Here is a 19,581-nt window from a genome sequence, read left to right as displayed (position 1 = left end):
TTGACTTAATATTTTAAAACTTTGTGTTGAGGTCTAATATATGCATAGAAATATGTTTTACAGCTTAAATAATTTTTCACAAAGTAGGCATAAATATGTAACAACTGAGGTGAAGAAGAGAATAATTACTTGCACCTAGAAGCCCCTTTCTGAATTGTTCATTATATCACCATTTCTGCAAGTAAAGGGAAAGATGTATGCTCACAATTCCCCTCTTTTATGAATCTTACTCTCATTATGGAGGTAGAGTCCATAATCCTATTAACAGAGAATTGACATGTGCTAATAGGATCCTAAAACCATCTAACATGCTGGCAGATTAAAAACAACAACAAATATAACAAACAGAAAACTCAAGAATCTCAAATAACATGTTGTTTTATTATATTGTGAAATACCATTACCATTCACAAAAAGTAAAACAGCAAAGTATTATTTATGGTAAATTTTATGAATGGAACATTTTTACCATTTGGATACGGATCTGCTTCATCTTTGCACCATAGATAAGTGGATTGAGAAATGGAGGGACCAGCAAGTAAATGCTAGAAATGAGAATATGGATAAAAGTGGGGATGTGAGAACCAAACCTATGTGCGAAGAAGGAGAAGAAGGCAAGGAAGTAGAACTGGAGGAAGACACAGATGTGAGCGATACAAGTGTTGAATGCTTTCAACCTAGCCTCCTTCTGGGGTAAACGAAAAACTGTGATAAATATCTGTATATAGGACAATGTAACGAAAGAGAGATCAAACACTGCAATGTTGAAAGCTACAAATAAACCATAGATTTTGTTGACCCGGATATTTCCTGCAGCCAGTTTCACAATGGCCATATGCTCACAGTAGGAGTGGGAGACGACTGTTTTGTGGTAAAATTGCAATCGGAATTTTATCAGTACTAGGCAAGGGGCTACAAGAAGGGCAGCTCTGAGTGTTACCGCACTTGCTATTTGAGAAATGAGGTGGGGAGTGAAGATGGCAGCATGTCTGAGTGGATAACAGATCGCTACATAGCGGTCCAGGGCCATGGCCAGCAAGATGCCTGACTCTATGCCCTGAAATGTGTGAATGAGCCACATTTGAAGCAAGCAGGAGTCAAAATATATCTCTGGTATGTGAAACCAGAAGATTCCAAGCATCTTGGGCACAACACTGGTAAGAAGTGCAATATCAGTTACCCCTAGCATGCCTAGGAAAATGTACATGGGCTCATGGAGGCTGGGCTCTGATTTGATGATGATCAGAAGCAAAGAATTTCCGATCATAGCAATGAGATACATAATACAGAATGGAATCCCAATCCAACATTGCACAGACTCTAGGCCTGGGATCCCTATCAGTGTCAACACAGAGGGCATGAAGACTGTGATGTTGGAAATGTACATAGTGTCCTAGGGTCTCCTGATGCAAACAAAAGAATATCTCAGTCAGTGCTGCTTCCTCTTTTAATTCCTATTTTCATCCAAAGTCACAATATTGAATGCATGATTTTTACTAGAACACTAAGACCATGTCATCTGCCTCATTCAAATATAGAGGTAAAAGAAAGATCCATAATGATACATCATTTTTTAAAGACAGACATCTAAAGACAGACAAGCCCTAAAATTGTGCATTAGATAGAACCAGTCAAATTTCCAAGTAAGAGGATCAACTACTGACTCATCTGTTATTTCACTTCAGGCCTGTGGACAAAAACAGTATGCTTGTTTATTTTGCTGGCAGCTAGATTTTAGGCAAAGGTTGATAATTTGCTCCATATTCCACATTCCAATTTCTGCTTTAGTACTCTGTTATTCTCAGTCGTTTCTCAGTCTAAAACAGTCAGTTTGGACTGGCAAAATCTCAGACTTGATCATTATTAGTGCAGAATGCTATCCAAAAAAGAGAATAGACCTAGACAAGCTTGTCACCTGAAATAAAAATATATTTGTTTATGTAGTGATCTATATTATATATCTATTGGAGACTAGATATCTTTCAGAGGAATGTGACGGGAGAGTTTTAGAAAAGATCACTCAAATCCAAAGTTTCTTGCCACCTTTTTACATTTCTAGTAAAACTGCATTAGATTTGCCTATATTTCCAACAGCTGAAATAACTAAGATTTTGTATTTAAAATGAATAAAATGCATTACTGAATACACATACAAAATAAGTAGAGTGGACCTTTAGGAGATAATAAATACAGTAGCAACTGAATAGAGAGGTAAGAGGTCTCATTCTTAATGGTCTAAGGATATAAGAACATGGGGAAATGGAAATTTAATAGAGTCTTCTCTTTTGAGTTTAAACCTTTCAGAGCTGTCATTAGCATGAGATTTGACTGATATAAGCTCATTGATTTTTCATTTAAAATAGATAGTCTGAAACACTTGAGCCATTTTTTCTGAGCTCAGGCATAAAAATTCAATAGAAAATGAAGGGATGGAAGGATATGCTCCTTAAAAGATGTCAAATATAGAACTACACACAGGAGACAGAAAGCTCACCTCAGGATTTCAGAAATGTTTAAGAAGAGAAATTTACAATAAGTGAAAAAATGTAATCATTACTCAATTCACTGACAAATGATTTTTTTGAAAACTTTGGACCTTACCCATTATATCAAATTTGCTAACCTGATCAAAGAGTCAGACATGACTGAGCGACTGCACCGAACTGAACCTGATCAAAATCATTTCCTGTTAAGCACTACATATTTTAAATCAAGAAATTATCAAACTGATCATTAGAGAAATGTTTGTAAGTTTGTGGAAATAGGGTTAGGTTTTTGTCATTCCTTCATAGGCTCTCCAATAAAGTTGCTTCATGTAAGTAAACTCATGATCAGTTAACCCTACACCGAATGTCAACAAATGGGGCAGTAATGCAGGAAGCAGCTGTGGTTCCTGCTGCCAAACCACAAATGGAACACTCAAGAGGTCATTTTAATGCTATGCTGCTGCTGCTACTGCTGCTAAGTCGCTTCAGTCGTGTCCGACTCTGTGCGACCCCGTAGATGGCAGCCCATCAGGCTCCCCCGTCTCTGGGATTCTCCAAGCAAGAACACTGGAGTGGGTTGCCATTTCCTTCTCCAATGCATGAAAGTGAAAAGTGAAAGTGAAGTCCCTCAGTCTTGTCCGACTCTTAGCAACCCCATGAACTGCAGCCCACAAGGCTCCTCCATCCATAGGATTTGCCAGGCAAGAGTACTGGAGTGGGGTGCCATTGCCTTCTCCATTTAATGCTATAGCTTGTATCAGTTGACATAGATTTATGATAGACTAGTCATTAAATGGCAACCCACTCCAGTGTTATTGCCTGGAGAATCCCAGGGACGGGGAAGCCTGGTGGGCTGCCATCTATGGGGCTGCACAGAGTCGGACATGACTGAAGTGACTTAGCAGCAGCAGCAGTCATTAAAATGAACAATTGGATATCCATAGGTTTGCTCCCCAATGACTAATCGTATATCAATCCATGCATACTTAACTCTAACAATAGTCAAGTTGTTCTTTCTAAAACATATTCAGAATGAGAATGGAAATCCACAGTATTTAACTTTCTGAAGAAGTAGGAGCAATATATGAGCATAATCTGATAATTACAGATAGTGGATTGGCAGGTGGGAAGTACATGATTGAGTGCAGAGTTGAATGGATGAAGTGACTACTGTTGAAAAAGGTGACAATGAAACATTACAGAGGTAAACCTGGGAATAGTGAGACTTACTTGCTAATTGTTGAGTGCCCATTCTGCTTTTACCAGATATCTGAAAAGTATTGTCAGTTCTTCATATTGACATCTCTCAACATGCTTATTCCTGTGTGTTATGTGTTCTCAGTCCCTCTTCATTCTATTTGGACTCCCTGTAACAGCACACAATGTCAGGAACGCGAATTCATTTGGTGCTGGGGCCATCTGCGATGAGTAGATATCTCTGGGACAGCCTTTCATGTTTTTTCTCTTGTCTCGGTAATAGACATATTCCATCTTTTGTAGGTTTGTCTGAGATCATGTTTTTGCATTCATTCTCTAATAAAACCAAAGGCAATATCTGTATTACTTGGAGGCATAGCATCAATTTATTCAGCTTGAATTGAAGAAGAAAGCTGCTAAACATTAGTTTAACATTCTCTAATAAATGTGTGGAGAAAGAGGATTTATAAACATAAAATGAGGGGTTTATTAGCCACCAGTTAAACCACAAGGGACCCACCAAATTTTAGTTATGTCCTCTTGGGTTCATCCACACTTAATATCCCTGAAATTATTACTACAACTTACAGATACCTCCTTGCTCTTTTTTTCTTTTGCATAAAATTCTAAATAAGAGATATTTATATACACCAGTGTTCATTTAATGAGCTGAGTTCTTCTTCTGCCTTCCTCATTTCTCAAAGGAAAAAGCAAACATAAAGTCTACTACTATTATAGACATGTTTCTTTGCTAATGAATTCTACTTAAGTAAATAACCTGGAATACTCCCTTTAAATCAGACAATTTGGGAAGAAAAATCTGTATCCATAATGTTCTTTTATTATGCACTTATTTCCTGCAGTCTCACTCCTTTGATTTGTATTTTATTGAGACTATTTTTGTACATTCAGGAAATCTTTTTTGGTGAATTTCTCAGAGTGACCAATTGTGGTGGACATTTCTAAATCCTACCAGTTGGAGTTCTGAGTAACTGGTTGCACACATGACTTTATTTTTTCCACCCCTCCATTTATAACTTCCCTTCTGTTGCTCATCTCTTCCTTCAAAAGAAGTTGTTATATGTGTCAGATATATGAAGGAATCATTTCATGTTCTGTTAATGAAAAAAAGTATTTCTTCAAATTTTTGGAAATGCAGAGAGAGATATTAGTATAACTTTTATCATGTGTGCAAGTAATACATTCTTAGAAAGTCTTATGCATATGATACCTTTCTCTTTGACGTATTTTACCCAGTTTCTAGACTTTATTATATGTAACTAACAGGGAGGCCTGGCATGCTGCGATCCATGGGGTCGCAAAGAATCAGACATGACTAGCGACTGAACTGAACTGAACTGAACTGAACTGAACTTTTAGACATACTTGATGTAATTTGAATATGTTGGCAAATTTAGGACAGATCTTTTCTGTGGGCTGGAGGAAAGTACTGACAGTGGATTTCAGGGTGAATGAGAGATAGCGATGAAAAGTGAAAGATCTAAATTCTTTTTCCAGAAATTCTTCTGTGAAGGAGAATGAGAACATTATACTGACTCATGTTGAATGGAACTGATTCAGAGATTTTACTGACAACTATACTTCTCTTCAGCCTATTTTTTATTTCCTAATTTACCATTTTGCGTCCCATCTATTCTCTTCTAATAATTGTGTTTAAATTTTGGTGACTCTAAAAGTTCTTCCCTGGATCCTGACATTCAAGCTATACAAATACAACAGTTATTTTATCTACTCAAAAGAATTCTGTTATCTCCAATATGTCATCTACTAGAACAATATTGCACACAATTTTTTTTCATTTTCTTCACTCTGTTCCCTTTAGAGAAGGCTAGCATATCTTATGCAGATTTCAGTTCATGCTGAAATTCTTTGAAAAATTGTCCCCAGTTAATTTTACTCCCAGAAGGATAACAAGTGTTTTTCTTTATTTTAACATTTGGAAATACATTCATGCCTGTCAATCCTTATGTTTGTTGGCTTTCACTTTCTTTCTTTCTTCTCTTTTTTCTTGTTTACTTTTTAAAAGTAATTCAATATTCTTTAATATAGGGTGCCATAAATTTTAACTTTTTAACCCAAATTGTGGGTATGTATTCATTATGAAGCATCCATCAATCTTGCAAACTAGGCCCTCAGCAGAGTAAGACTTAAGACCTATTTTCTGTCCATTTCTTATTTTAAAAAAGCTAGTCATTGAGTGACTTGTATCTCCAAAATCTGCTATAGTGCCAAAATCCATACATTAAGAAGTCATTATTAATCCCTATATTAAAAAATCAATTGAGTGTCAAAAACAATGCTGAGATAATTCAATGGAAAATAGTCTTTTATACAAATAACATTTAAACAACAGGGTAGTCATTTTCAAAAATTAGTTTTCTTCTTAACAAATAATACTAACTTGAAATTGATTATAAACCTAAATGTAAGATCTAAAATTATACAATTGCCAGGAGAAAAGAGCATTTTTGTGATCACGTTATGCAAAGATTTCTTAGAAAGGACCAAAAACATAAAACAAGAGTATCAACTGATTAATATTAGACTTCATGAAAATAAAAAATATTGGTTAACATGCTATGAAAAGTGAAAGTGAAAGTGAAGTCACTCAGTCATGTCCAACTCTTTGCAACATTATGGATTGTAGCCTACCACGCTTCTCCGTCCATGGGATTTTCCAGGCAAGAGTACTGGAGTGGGTTGACATGCCCTTCTCCAGGGGATCTTCCCGAACCAGGGATCAAGCCTAGGTCTCCCGCATTGCAGGCAGACACTTTACCCTCTGAGCCACCAGGGAAGCCCTAGCATGCTATAGAAAGAGTAAAATAAAACCAGAGACTGGGAGGCAATATTTGCAAAATACGTGAGCGTGAATGTATTTGTCACTCCGTCTTGTCCAACTCTTTGTGACCCCATGGACTGTAGCCCATCAGGGTCCTCTGTCCATGGAATTCTCCAGGCAAGAATACTGGAGTAGGTTGCCATTTCCTTCTCCAGGGGATCTTCCCAACCCAGGGATTGAACCTGCATTTCCTGCATTACAGGCAGATTCTTTACCATATGAGCTATCAGGGAAGCAACATACATAGTCTTTTTTTTTTTTTTTTAATCCAGGATATGCTCATTCACAACAATTAAAAAAGATAAATTCATTAAAAATGGCTTTATTTAATAACTCTTCAAATTTTTGCTCCTCATGAGATGGTATTGTAATACAGAAGAGAGCATAGTGTAAAGTTACAATTATTATCACAATTGAAGAAGCTAGAGATAGAAAACTGACTAAAATACACATAAACCCAAAATATGAGAAAAATATATTAGAAATAATAATTACCAGGTTAAAAGTTAAAGTGTTAGTCACTCAGTCATATCTGACTCTGCAATTCCTTGGACTATAGCCCATCAGGCTCCTCTGTCCATGGAATTCTCCAGGAAAGAATACTGGAGTATGTTGCCATTTCCTCCTCCAGGGTATCTTCCAGACATAGGGCTTGAACCCAGGTCTCCCACACTGCAGGCATATTCTTTACTGTCTGAGCCAGGTAGACAGTATCTATGACATCTGAAAATAGGGGAGGAAATGCTGTGTAGAAATGTGATTCAATTATACAGATACTTCTCTCTGTAGACAACTACTGTTGAATATAGGTTTTTAGTTATTATTCTTAATTTCCTTTATTACATTTTCATTATATAATACCTTTGAAAAATGATATGTGAACATATTCCTGATGTAGTACTTGGCAAACACATTTAAACTGAATAGGACCCTCTGGTACAAATCCTTCCCAATCCCCTATTTCTTTTGGCTTGATAAAAAGCATCATAGAATTTCCCTGAGTTCCAAGCAGATTCAAGCAGATACTAACTAGAGAAGCAGGAGAATGCAGAAATAAATGAAAATCAGTCTAGGAAAACAACAGAAAGGGAAAGACTAGAGATCTCTCCAAGAAAACTGGAGATACCAAGGGAATATTTCAAGCAAAAATGGGTACAATAAGGGATAGAAATGTTAAGGACGAAACAGAAGCAGAAGAGATTAGGAGAAGTACAAGAATGCACAAAAGAACTATACAAAAAAGATCTTAATGACCCAGAAAACCACCATGATGTGGTCACTCACCTAGAGCCAGACATACTGGAGTGTGAAGTCAAGTGGTCCTTAGGAAGCATTACTGTGAACAAAGCTAGTGGAGGTGATGGAATTCCAGCTGAGCTATCTCAAAGCCTAAAAGATGATGCAGTTAGAGCGCTGCACTCAATATGTCAGCAAAGTTGTAAAGCTCAGCAGTGGCCACAGGACTGGAAAAGGTCAGTTTTCATTCCAATCCCAAAAAAGGGCAATGCCAAAGAATGTTCAAACTATAGTCCAGTTGCACTTATTTCAAATGCTAGCAAGGTAATGCTCAAAAGCCTTCAATCTAGGCTTCAACATTACATGAGCTGAGAACTTCCAGACATACAAGTTGGATTTAGAAAAGGCAGAGGAACCAAAGATCAAATTGCCAACATCCATTGGATCATAGAAAAAGAAAAGGAATTCCAGAAAAAATATCTTCTTCTTCTTCATTGACTACACTAAAACATTTGACTGTGTGGATCACAACCAACTGTGAAAAATTCTTTAAGAGATGGGAATACCAAACCACCTTACCTGCCTCCTGAGAAACCTATATACATTTCAATAAGAAAGAGTTAGAATCGGACATGCAACAATAAACTGGTTCCAAATTGAGAAAAGAGTACATCAAGGCTGTGTATTGTCACCCTGCTTACTTGACTTCTATGCACAGTACATTATGTTAAATACCATGGTGGATGAATCACAAGATGGAATCAAAATTGCAGGGAGAAATGTCAACAACCTCAGATATGCAAATGATGCCACTTTAATAACAGAAAGCAAAGAGGAACTAAGGAACCTTTTGATGAGGGTAAAAGAGGAGAGTGAAAAAGCTGGCTTAGAACTCAACATTAAAAAAAAAAAAAAAAAAACTAAGCTCATGGGATCCAGTCCCACCACTTCATTGCAAATAGATGTAGAAAAAGTGGCAGATTTTATTTTCTTGGGCTCCAAAATCACTGCAGATGGTGACTGCAGTCGCAAAATTAAAAGATGCTTCCTCCTTGGAAGAAAAGCTATAACAAACATAGACAATGTATTAAAGACTAGAGACAACACTTTGCTAACCAAGGACCATATAGTCAAAGCTATGGCTTTTCCAGTAGTCATGTACAGATGTGATGTTAGAGTTGGAACATAAAGAAGGCTGAGCACCAAGGAATTGATGATTTCAAACTGTGGTGCTGGCAAAGACTTTTGAGAGTCCCTTGGACAGCAAAAAGATCAAACCAGTCAATCCTAAGGGAAATCAACCCTGAATAATCACTGGAAGGACTGATGCTGAAGCTCCAATACTTTGGCCACCTGATGCAAAGTGTCAACCCACTGGAAAAGACTCTAATGTTGGGAAAGGTTGAGGGTAGGAGGAGAAGAGGGTGACAGAGGATGAGATGGTTGGATGACATCACTGGCTTAAAGGACATGAGTTTGAGCAGACTCCAGGATATAGTGAAGGACAGGGAAGCCTAGCATGCTGCCATCTGTGGTGTTGCAAAGAGTCAGACACAACTTAGTGACTGAACAACTAGTCGAGGAAAAATAGTGCAGTTATAAGGAAGAGCTGTAGTTCCTCTTCAGTGTGTGTGTATAACAACCTGATATAAGAACTAAAGACCCCATCCAGCTGGAGGATGGTAATTTCTTAGTGGCCACAGGCACATGGATCCCAGACTGATCAGAACCAGAGGGCTGGTAGCTGAAGTTCCCTGGCCTCTATCTAGTTACTTGACCACCAACCAATCAGAAGACAGTCACACATCCTGTAGCCCTCCAGCCAAATTTGCTTTTGAAAACTCTTCCCTAAAACACCATGGGGAATTTAGGTCTTTTGAGCATGAAGGTGCTCATACTCCTTGCTTTTTTCTCACAATAAAACTTTTCCTACTTCAAACTCCAGCTTTTCAGTTGTTTTCCTCACTGTGCTTTGGGCACAGGAATTTGCATTTGTCAAGAAAGTTTTGGGACTTCCCTGGCAGTCCAGCAATTAAGAATTTGCCTTGCAATACAGGGGATGCAAGTTCGATCCCTGGTTGGGAAACTAAGATCAGGTTGCACGGTGCAGTCCAAAATAAAGTTATTAATAGTTTCACATAGGATATAAGTGCTTTATATTCAGAGTTAAAAATCCCTATTAATGTACTTTAATTTCTTTAAAAAATATTTATTAAAATCTTCTGTTTTGAAAATTGTGATATAGCTTGGGATAAGGCAATGGTTGTAAACATACACCCAAGAGTATATTCTATGCATAAATATCATCTGTGTAGAATTTTTTGAACTTAAAAGAACAGAGTTTCCAATGTTCATGTGTTATATTAATAAAGGGTTCTCTCACAAAATTTTATCTCATTCAGAGAAAATATTTTGCACATTTTCCATAAATTGTTAAATAATTATAAATTAATGATGCATCTAATGTAAGTATGAGTAAAATAACCGAAGAAAACTGTTAAAGGGCAGAGTGCCAATAGGTTAATAATAGTTTACTTTCAGTTTTAAGATTATTAATATTTTCCTTTTTTGCATTAATTTTGCATGATGAGAAAGTTAAAATCAAAATATATATGTACCTTATATTAAAATATATATTAAAAATGTTTAAGACTACAGAAGTTCCTGTGATCAAGAGACTGACTCTGGAAAAAGCCTATGATCTCCATCTCTCAGAAAAACAGTTTCCTTCAACATCAGTCTCTGTAGATAGGAAGTATATCTTCAGTTCCCCACTGATTTTATTTTCCTTTGTCTTAGCAAGTCTTACTTTTTATGAAACTTAGTACACAACAAAGCCCTGCCTCCCTACTTAATTCAAACACACTCCTGCTTTATCGTTGACATGCATCTGGAAATCTTTGGAATGGCCATGGATGCTCAAGAGTAAATAAGTAGAATAAATAATAAGAGACAGTTATTTGTTTTGTTTCCAATTTAATTTTCTTAAAAAACATGGAATAAAGCAGGCAAATTTGCTCAATGAACAGAGTCTTATTCTCTGAACATTTCCCCTCTGATATTACCTTTTGCTGTTACATATGTAAGAATGAGAGGAATCTCAGTGTCTGGTGCTATGAGAAACACAATTGCACTTTTGGATGAAGAGAATATTGTCACCTCTTGCTGGACTAGATACATCAGGGTCCCATGGGTAATGAGTAAGAATAGAGTCCCAAGAAATGCTGGCTACCCTTCTGGACCAAACCTCCTTCTTTGACCCAAGGATTAAAAAAATAATAATAATAACTCTCTGGATTTACAAGAGGGTAATGAACTTTGATCAGCAGGGAAAATTATATTACAAAACACAAATCTTCCATAGCTAGGACCAGTGAAAAAATTACTTTCTTTGCTGGCCCTTTCCCATACTACTTGTGGTTACTGAGTGAATGAATAGTTAAGAACGTGTACTAGGTTAAGTGGAGATGAGATTATATATCTTGAAGTACAAACCCAAGTACAGACAGTGGATGAAGATTGCAGGACAAAAATTGGTCCTAGGAACTACAATTTTAGAACAGTAATAATAAATTTGAGAGTCTGCTTTGGAAGAACGAGAGGTAAAGAATAGTGAGCACCATGCTATTAAAGAGGCTGATTAGACCTATAGATATTTGAGCTGAAGGAGACAGAATCTTAGGTGACTTGAATCTTTGTGCTGTTACATCCTAAGATATGTAACTTAAAAAGAAGGACACTCTTTACAGGGAACTGATTAGCTCAATATAAGGGGTATTCTTGCCAAAGGAATACAGTAATTACACAGACAGTCCTGGACAGGCATCAACACACATTTAGTCAGCTGTCAGGAAGTTATACTGAATAATTATGTTTGACAAAGCTGATTTGGTAACCTATTATACAAGACATTCCAAATTTAAATTTTATGAATAGAAAATAGGATGGTTTGAGGCCAGTAAAGCACTAAGAATATTATTTGCAGGTGATGATTTGATTTAGCGAGAAATGTCTTGGAATGCTTAGGACAAGACATTTTAAAAGTGTTTCAGTTCAGTTCCGTCACTCAGTTGTGTCCGACTCTTTTGTGACCGCATGAATTGCAGCACGCCAGGCCTCCCTGTCCATCACCAACACCCGGAGTTCACTCAAACTCATGTCCATCAAGTCAGTGATGCCATCCAGCCATCTCATCCTCTGTCGTCCCCTTCTCCTCCTGCCTCCAGTCCCTCCCAGCATCAGAGTCTTTTCCAGTGAGTCAACTCTTCGCATGAGGTGGCCAAAGTACTGCAGTTTCAGCTTTAGCATCAGTCCTTCCAAAGAAATCCCAGGACTGATTTCCTTTAGAATGGACTGTTTGGATCTCCTTGTAGTCCAAGGGACTCTCAAGAATTCTCCAACACCACAGTTCAAAAGCATCAATTCTTCAGCACTCAACTTTCTTCACAGTCCAACTCTCACATCCATACATGACCACAGGAAAAACCATAGCCTTGACCAGATGGACATTTGTTGGCAAGTTAATGTCTCTGCTTTTGAATATGCTATCTAGGTTGATCATAACTTGCCTTCCAAGGAGTAAGCATCTTTTAATTTCATGGCTGCAGGCACCATCTGCAGTGATTTTGGAGCCCAAAAAAATAAAGTCTGGCACTGTATCCGCTGTTTCCCCATCTATTTCCCATGAAGTGATGGGACAAGATGCCATGATCTTCGTTTTCTGAATGTTGAGCTTTAAGCCAAGTTTCCACTCTCCTCTTTCACTTTCATCAAGAGGCTTTTTAGTTCTTCTTCACCTTCTGCCATAAGGGTGGTGTCTTCTGCATATCTGCAGTTATTGTTATTTCTCTGGCAATCTTGATTCCAGCTTGTGCTTTTTCCAACCCAGTGTTTCTCATGATGTACTCTGCCCATAAGTTAAATAAGCAGGGTGACACTATACAGCCTTGACGTACTTCTTTTCCTTTTGGAACCAGTCTGTTGTTCCATGTCCAGTTCTAACTGTTGCTTCCTGACCTGCATATAGGTTTCTCAAGAGGCAGGTCAGGTGGTCTGGTATGCCCATCTCTTTTAGAATTTCCCACAGTTTATTGTGATCCAAACAGTCAAAGCCTTTGGCATAGTCAATAAAGCCGTAATAGATGTTTTTTCTGGAACTCTCTTGCTTTTTTGATGATCCAGCGGATGTTGGCAGTTTGATCTCTTGTTCCTCTGCCTTTTCTAAAACCAGCTTGAACATCTGGAAGTTTGCGGTTCACGTACTGCTGAAGCCTTGCTTGGAGAATTTTGAGCATTCCTTTACTAGCTTGTGAGATGAGTGCAATTGTGATGTAGTTTGAGCATTCTTTGGCATTGCCTTTCTTTGGGATTGGGATGAAGACTGACCTTTTCCAGTCCTGTGGTCACTGCTGAGTTTTCCAAATTTGCTGGCATATTGAGTGCAACACTTTCACAGCATCATCTTTCAGGATTTGAAATATCTCAACTCGAATTCCATCACCTCCACTACCTTTGTTTAGTGATGCTTTCTAAGGCCCACTTGACTTCACATTCCAGGATGTCTGCCTCTAGATGAGTGATTACCCCATTGTGATTATTTGGGTCATGAAGATCTTTTTTGTACAGTTCTTCTGTGTATTCTTGCCACCTCTTCTTAATATCTTCTGCTTCTGTTAGGTCCGTATCATATCTGTCCTTTTAGATCAGCTGAATTTAGACATAGACAACAAATCACTTCTGCAAACTTTCTGCTCTTATTTAAAATATATATATATATATTATATATATATATATATATTTATTGATATATACCCATGTAATCCCTGTATAGTGTTCATTGGAAAGACTGATGCTGAGGCTGAAACTCCAGTACTTTGGCCACCTCATGAGAAGAGTTGACTCATTGGAAAATACCCTGATGCTGGGAGGGATTGTGGTCAGGAGAAGAAGGGGACAACAGAGGATGAGATGGCTAGATGGCATCAATGACTCGATGCACATGAGTTTGAGTGAACTCCGGGAGTTGGTGATGGACAGGGAGGCCTGGCGTGCTGCGATTCATGCAGTTGCAAAGTGTCAGACATGACTGACCAACTTAATTGAACTGAATCCCTATAGCTGAACTTTATAGTTTATTGCTGGTGCTCATTTACTGGAAAGTGTCAAGAGCTCCCATCAAAAGGCTTTGTATTAGAGTGAGATTTTGATTTCTTCTCTGCTGCCTGAAGTGCAAGACGTTTCCTCCTGAATGTGCCTGTGTGTTTGTCAGTTATTCTCCAGGCACCATTAGACAATTCTCCAAGAGGTCCACTCCTTCATGTTTTTCATATTTCAGAAGATGAAAAAATTAGACATTTTTACTTCCCTTTGGCATAAGTAGCCTTGATGTCTAAGTTCTGTCTCTGTGATCTCTGCCTCCACATGGAGATCTAAAGCTTCCAATGTCATTCACTCAAACTTTGCTCTAACCAGCATCTTCTCATCGCTCTCCTGGTGAAAAGTCCAGGGTCTCTCTTCTCTACCATTAACCCTCTAACCCTCTTAACTTTCTTAAATAAAAATTTTAAAAGTCTTTACTCTTTAATGTGTGGCAAAGAGACAGAGTGATGCACTGTAGGTAGTTATCTAACTGAGCAATTTGTATGTTAGACTAGTTTCCTGAATCAAAATTTTAGGCAGCTGCCATCGTCTACCTGGATGTCTGAGTCCTACAGCAAATTTCATATTTGAAAATTCTTTTCTGAACAGGAATTTCAAAGTCAAGAGAGATCATTTTGTGAGTGGAGTCACAACCTTACAAAGGGGACTTCGTTCAATTTTGATCAAAACAGTACAGATATGTTTTTTATGTAACAGCCTAAAGTAGAAGGACAGTAAAGAGTTTACAGAAATTTGGGAGGAAAGAAAAGTACAGCCCAAGGATTTTGGTGCCTCTGTGTCTAAAGTATTGTCCCACTGTGTGTTTTTATTCTTCTTTTTTGTTTTCTTCAGTCAATGAACAGTTTAGAAGAAGAAAGAGAAGATGGATTGGGGGAGGAAGGAGAATGCCACAGAGCATCCTGATCCCATTGACCCCATCACAGACATAAAGTCCAAATACTCAGTATTTATGCTGTGGATGTCACTGAATGTGGGAAGATAATTGTGCTAAACTGAATACTTGTTAAACTTTCCATAGGTCTCAATATCGCCATTTTCACAGCTATTGCAAAAAAAAAAAAAAAAAAAAGAAAGAAAAGAAATAAACTTATCAAGTTGATTCTCCTATTTCTGTCATTCAGTACTTGAGGGAAAAGCTGAGAATAACATATGTATAGACGAGTAGAGAGGGTCACAGTTTGGCCAATGTTGTCCCCTTGCTAAGAGGACCCCTGAGCTTTCACGTTTATTACAAATGGCACTGTGTTTATGCCCTCTGTGCTGACCTTTATTGGGATCCTTGGCCTAGAGACTGTACAGTGTTGTATTGGGATTCCATTCTCTGCAATGTACATCATTGCTTTGATGGAGAATTCTCTACTTTTGATCATCATCAAATCTGAACCCAGTCTCCTTTAGCCTATGTATACCTTCCTGGCCATGTTGGGAGCCATGAACACTGCACTTAGCACCAGCATTGTCCCCAAGATGCTTAGAATTTTTTGGTTTCACTTGTCAGTGATCTAATTTGATGCTTGCCTCTTTCAGATGTGGCTCATCCACATATGTCAGGGTATTGAATCAGGAGTCCTGCTGGCCATGGCTCTGGACCACTATGCAGCAATCTGTTATTCTCTGAGGCATGCTACCATATTCACTCAACAGCTAGTCACTGACATTGGAGTTGGAGTGACATTGCGGGCAGCCTTTCTCTTCATCCCATGCATATTGCTCCTAAAGTGCCATCTTACCTTTTACAGAACTCAGTTAATATCCCATGCTTATGGTGAATAAATGGCCCTTGTAGGGATTGTCACTGGTGATGTTGATAAGTTCTATGGTCTCCTTGAAGCTATTGTTGTTGGTGACTTTGACCTCATTTGATCACCCTCTCCTATACACAAATATTTATCACTGTCTTACACCTGCCCCAGAAAGAGGCACAACTTAAGGCATTTAATACATGTATTCCCCACATACATATCTTCTTCCAGCTCCAGTTCCAGAACTGAAAAAACTGCTTTTCTCTCCTTTTGTACTCATAGGTTTATCACATATATTTCATCTTACATATGTATCACTTTGTCCATTCTTTAGCTGCTGGTTCCACATTTCCTCAACACTTTTGTCTATGGGGTGAAGACCAAGAACATTCGAGATAAGGTAGTAAAAAATGTTCTATTTCAAAGGCCAGGCTTGACATTTGATAGAACTAGTTGACCCTATGGATTTAATGTGTCATCTCTTGAGCATATGTGATCTGCAAATCCAGTTAGTGGTTTGGAGTATCATCTTGCTTGATGAATACATTAATAAAATGTGAAGTATAAGGGATGATATGGTGTTCACAGACTAAATAATCGTCTATAGGTAGAATCAGAACTCATGACTCTCCTTATTTCCAAGGCCATGTTTGAGTGAAATAAAAAAATGCAGAGACCCTCTGCAGATCATAGTGGAACATAACTGAATTTTTCTTATACTTTGAATCACAAGACCCACCTCCTATGTTTGGTATATAAGTCCCTTTACATTCTTTCTCCAGCTATTAAAAAATCTTTAATGATTACTTTGTCTCATCAAAATCCACCCCTTGAATGTCTCCTTCTGGTCTACTATAGACATAAATATCTATAAATATCCTTCTTCATGAAGTTATATTTACTAAGTATTTTATGCTACCAAATTGGTGAGTCTCATGCCATGAAATGTTTTTTTCTGACAAATTTAGGACTATAGCATACAATGTTATCCTTATATTTTTTATTTTTCTTAAGTGTCTACTGAATTTCTTTATATAAAGAGAAATTTGAAAAAATCTTTGGTATTTGGGGTTTCTATGAATGTTCTGAACATAAAGGCAACTTTTAAACTTACTGTAGACCACATTGTTCTAAAGTCCATTCAATTATTTGATTCAACAAACAATTTTGACCTAGTAAGGATGGAGGTCTAAGAAACCTGGACAGAAATTATGAATTTTTAAATTATTATGAATTTTTAAATTTATTTATTTTTGTCTTTGCTTGGTCTTCTTTGCTGTGAGGACTTTCCTCTAGTTATGGAAGCAGGGGTTACTCTCTAGTTGTGGTGCACAGGCTTCTCATTAGAGTGACTTCTCTTCTTGCAGAGAACACACACCAAGGTGCCAGGGCTTTAGTAGCTGTGGCTCCTAGGATCTGGAGTGCAGTCTCTGCAGTTGTCGTGCATGGACTTAGTTGCCTCATGGTATGTGGGATTTTCATGGATCAGGGATCCAGTTTGTGTCCCCTGCATTGGCAGACAGATTCTTTACCACTGAGCCACAAGGAAGTCCTGGAATTCTTATTATATTGGTTTTTAAATGTCTTTTTTTTTTTCTTCTTCTTCTTTTTTTTTTTTTTAGTATTAAGCAAAGTTTATTTTGTTTTTTTATTAAGATTTTCATATCCTAATGATAATATTTCATAGATAGGTTTCATTTTTCAAGCTCATCACCATTGAGTGCAAGCAACCAAATGTTTGCCAAGTATATTTAATAGAAAAAGCAGATTTCAATTTGTTATAAAAAATGGTTGAAATTGGTTACATGTGAGAGTTCTGGAGTCAAATGAACTTGGTTCAAAACTTTATTTAGTCACTTCCTAAATGTACACATTGGAAAAATGTTTATTTTCACAAATTAAGCTGTCTAACTTTTAATTACAAATAAAAATAAGTCTCTTTGGGAATGAAGGATGGTGGTTATCATAGTGTAATATAACAGATATCTTTATATAATGGTCTTTACATGGGACTTAGCAACTATTAAGGACTCAGTTATGGCCTTCATCTTTGTTATAATTGTTCTTTTTTTTTTAATCATGCAAATCTTCATCATGCCTTATTATTAACTTTTCAGATAGTTATCATTAATAATATCCCACTAAAATGTATTTTAAAAATACAAATTTAAACTTTTTCATGACCCATTCTGTTGTCACGTTTTGTTGATATACATGTTGAGTGCAGTATTTTTTATATCTGTAACTATTTCCATATCTATATATTTATGTATCTATGATCAAATTTTTTAATGTTATATGATTTCATTGTTTATAATTTTACAGTTTCTTGGTTGTGTTTTTAGCATTTAATAGAATAAAAATTTCCCACCATGAATATGGATTACTCTGTAGTTTATTTCTCCTGTTAGAACTACTGAATTTTTATTTTTAAGCTATGAGTAGTTAGACACTTCCATTTATTAAGTAAATATTAAACCAAATATAATTTATTGGTTGATTGACCTTTTAATCATGGTGAAGTGTTTCTTTTTCTCTAGTAATATATCTTGACCTATAGACTTAGTTTTGTTATTTTCAACTAACTTTTTTTATATAAATCACTAATCCTTCCTTCTGCTTCTGTAACTCTGCCTTCCTGATTTATTAGGTTTAGTTTTTGTGGCTTATAGTTTTTATAATATCCATCTAATTCATTCTTCCTATCTCTTTGTCTCTCTAATTTTAATTTGGGTATATTTTGCTGAAATTCCCAATTTTCTCATTTATTTATTATTTGTTTCACTGTTTCCTTGAGCATATTAAACACCATTACTTGAAAATTCTTGACTAATAATTACAATAAAAACCAGCTGTGTATTTGTTTCAATTATTTCTTTTTCTCCTTGTTTCTGAACTCATGTTCCTGTCTCTTGCCAAATCTAGTAATTTTTCTAGGGTGTCAGATTTGACATATAAAATTTTCTGACCCCATGGACGGTAGCCCACCAGGCTCATCTATCCATGGAGCTTTCCAGGCAAGAACACTGGAGTGGTTTGCCATTTCCTTCTGCAGGGGATCTTTCCCACCCAAGGATCGAACCTGCATCTCTTGCATCTCCAGCATTGGCAGGCAGGTTCTTTACCAGCCAGGATTTATTACATTTATCTAGTCAAGATTCTGACTCAACTGGAGATTCCTCTCCCACTTTATTGGCTACATTTCTGCATGTAAGGTTTTGCTTGCTAGAGCTTTCAACTGTGAGCTAAGTATACAATCCATAACCTAGCTTAATAATCCTGTGAGTCAAGCACGATAAGACTGTCAAAAACTCTTTCTCCCTGCCCCCAAAGTTCTCTTCATTTTCGGTTTCCCATTCAGCCAATGTGTGTGTGTGTGTCTGTGCATGTATGTGTTGTAGTTGCTCAGATGTGTCTGACTCTTTGGGACCCCATGGACTGTGGCTCATCAGACTCCTCTGTCCATGGAATTCTTCTCCAGCTGAGAAGACTGGAGTGGCTTGCCATTCCCTGTTCCAGAGGAGCTTCCCAACGCAGTGATTGCAGGAGAGATTGTCTCCTGCATTGTGAGCAGATTCTTTACTGTCTGAGTCACTGGGAAAGCTCCATTCAGCCAATATGTTATTTGAAAACTACTTCATTACAGTCTTAGTTCTGGGTTCTTCTTTCTTACCTGCAGTTAGATATTTATATTGCCTGCTCTGTCTCTCTCTTTTTTTGGTTGCTATTTTTTCCTGACTTTTAAAATTGGTTTTCTGCCAGCAAAAAAAAATTGTTCTTTTCCTCCTGCTTTATCCTCAGGAACAGCAGGTGATTCTGCAAATGTGGCTTTAGACAGTCCACTTTCTCTGTTCTCTGAAATATTCCTCTGTCATTCTATTGCTTCGGATTTTTTGTA

At 37.2% G+C, this 19,581-nt stretch overlaps 1 protein-coding gene and 1 pseudogene across 1 annotated transcript; one reads left to right on the top strand and one right to left on the bottom strand.

Moving 5' to 3' along the window:
- Window positions 1-448: 448 nt before the first annotated feature.
- Window positions 449-1,427, bottom strand: LOC129628216 (olfactory receptor 52A1-like). The gene has a single exon (XM_055547640.1). The coding sequence runs from the start codon at window positions 1,385-1,387 to the stop codon at window positions 449-451; it is 939 nt and encodes a 312-aa protein (XP_055403615.1). The 5' UTR covers window positions 1,388-1,427.
- A 6,267-nt stretch (window positions 1,428-7,694) lies between these two features.
- Window positions 7,695-15,932, top strand: LOC129627816 (olfactory receptor 52A4-like; annotated as a pseudogene).
- The last annotated feature ends 3,649 nt before the right edge of the window (window positions 15,933-19,581 follow it).

The sequence above is a fragment of the Bubalus kerabau genome, chromosome 15, assembly GCF_029407905.1.
Source record: "Bubalus kerabau isolate K-KA32 ecotype Philippines breed swamp buffalo chromosome 15, PCC_UOA_SB_1v2, whole genome shotgun sequence".
Taxonomy (NCBI): Eukaryota; Metazoa; Chordata; class Mammalia; order Artiodactyla; family Bovidae; genus Bubalus; species Bubalus kerabau.
Note: the sequence above shows the minus strand (reverse complement) of the source record. Positions and strands in the feature narration are given on the sequence as shown.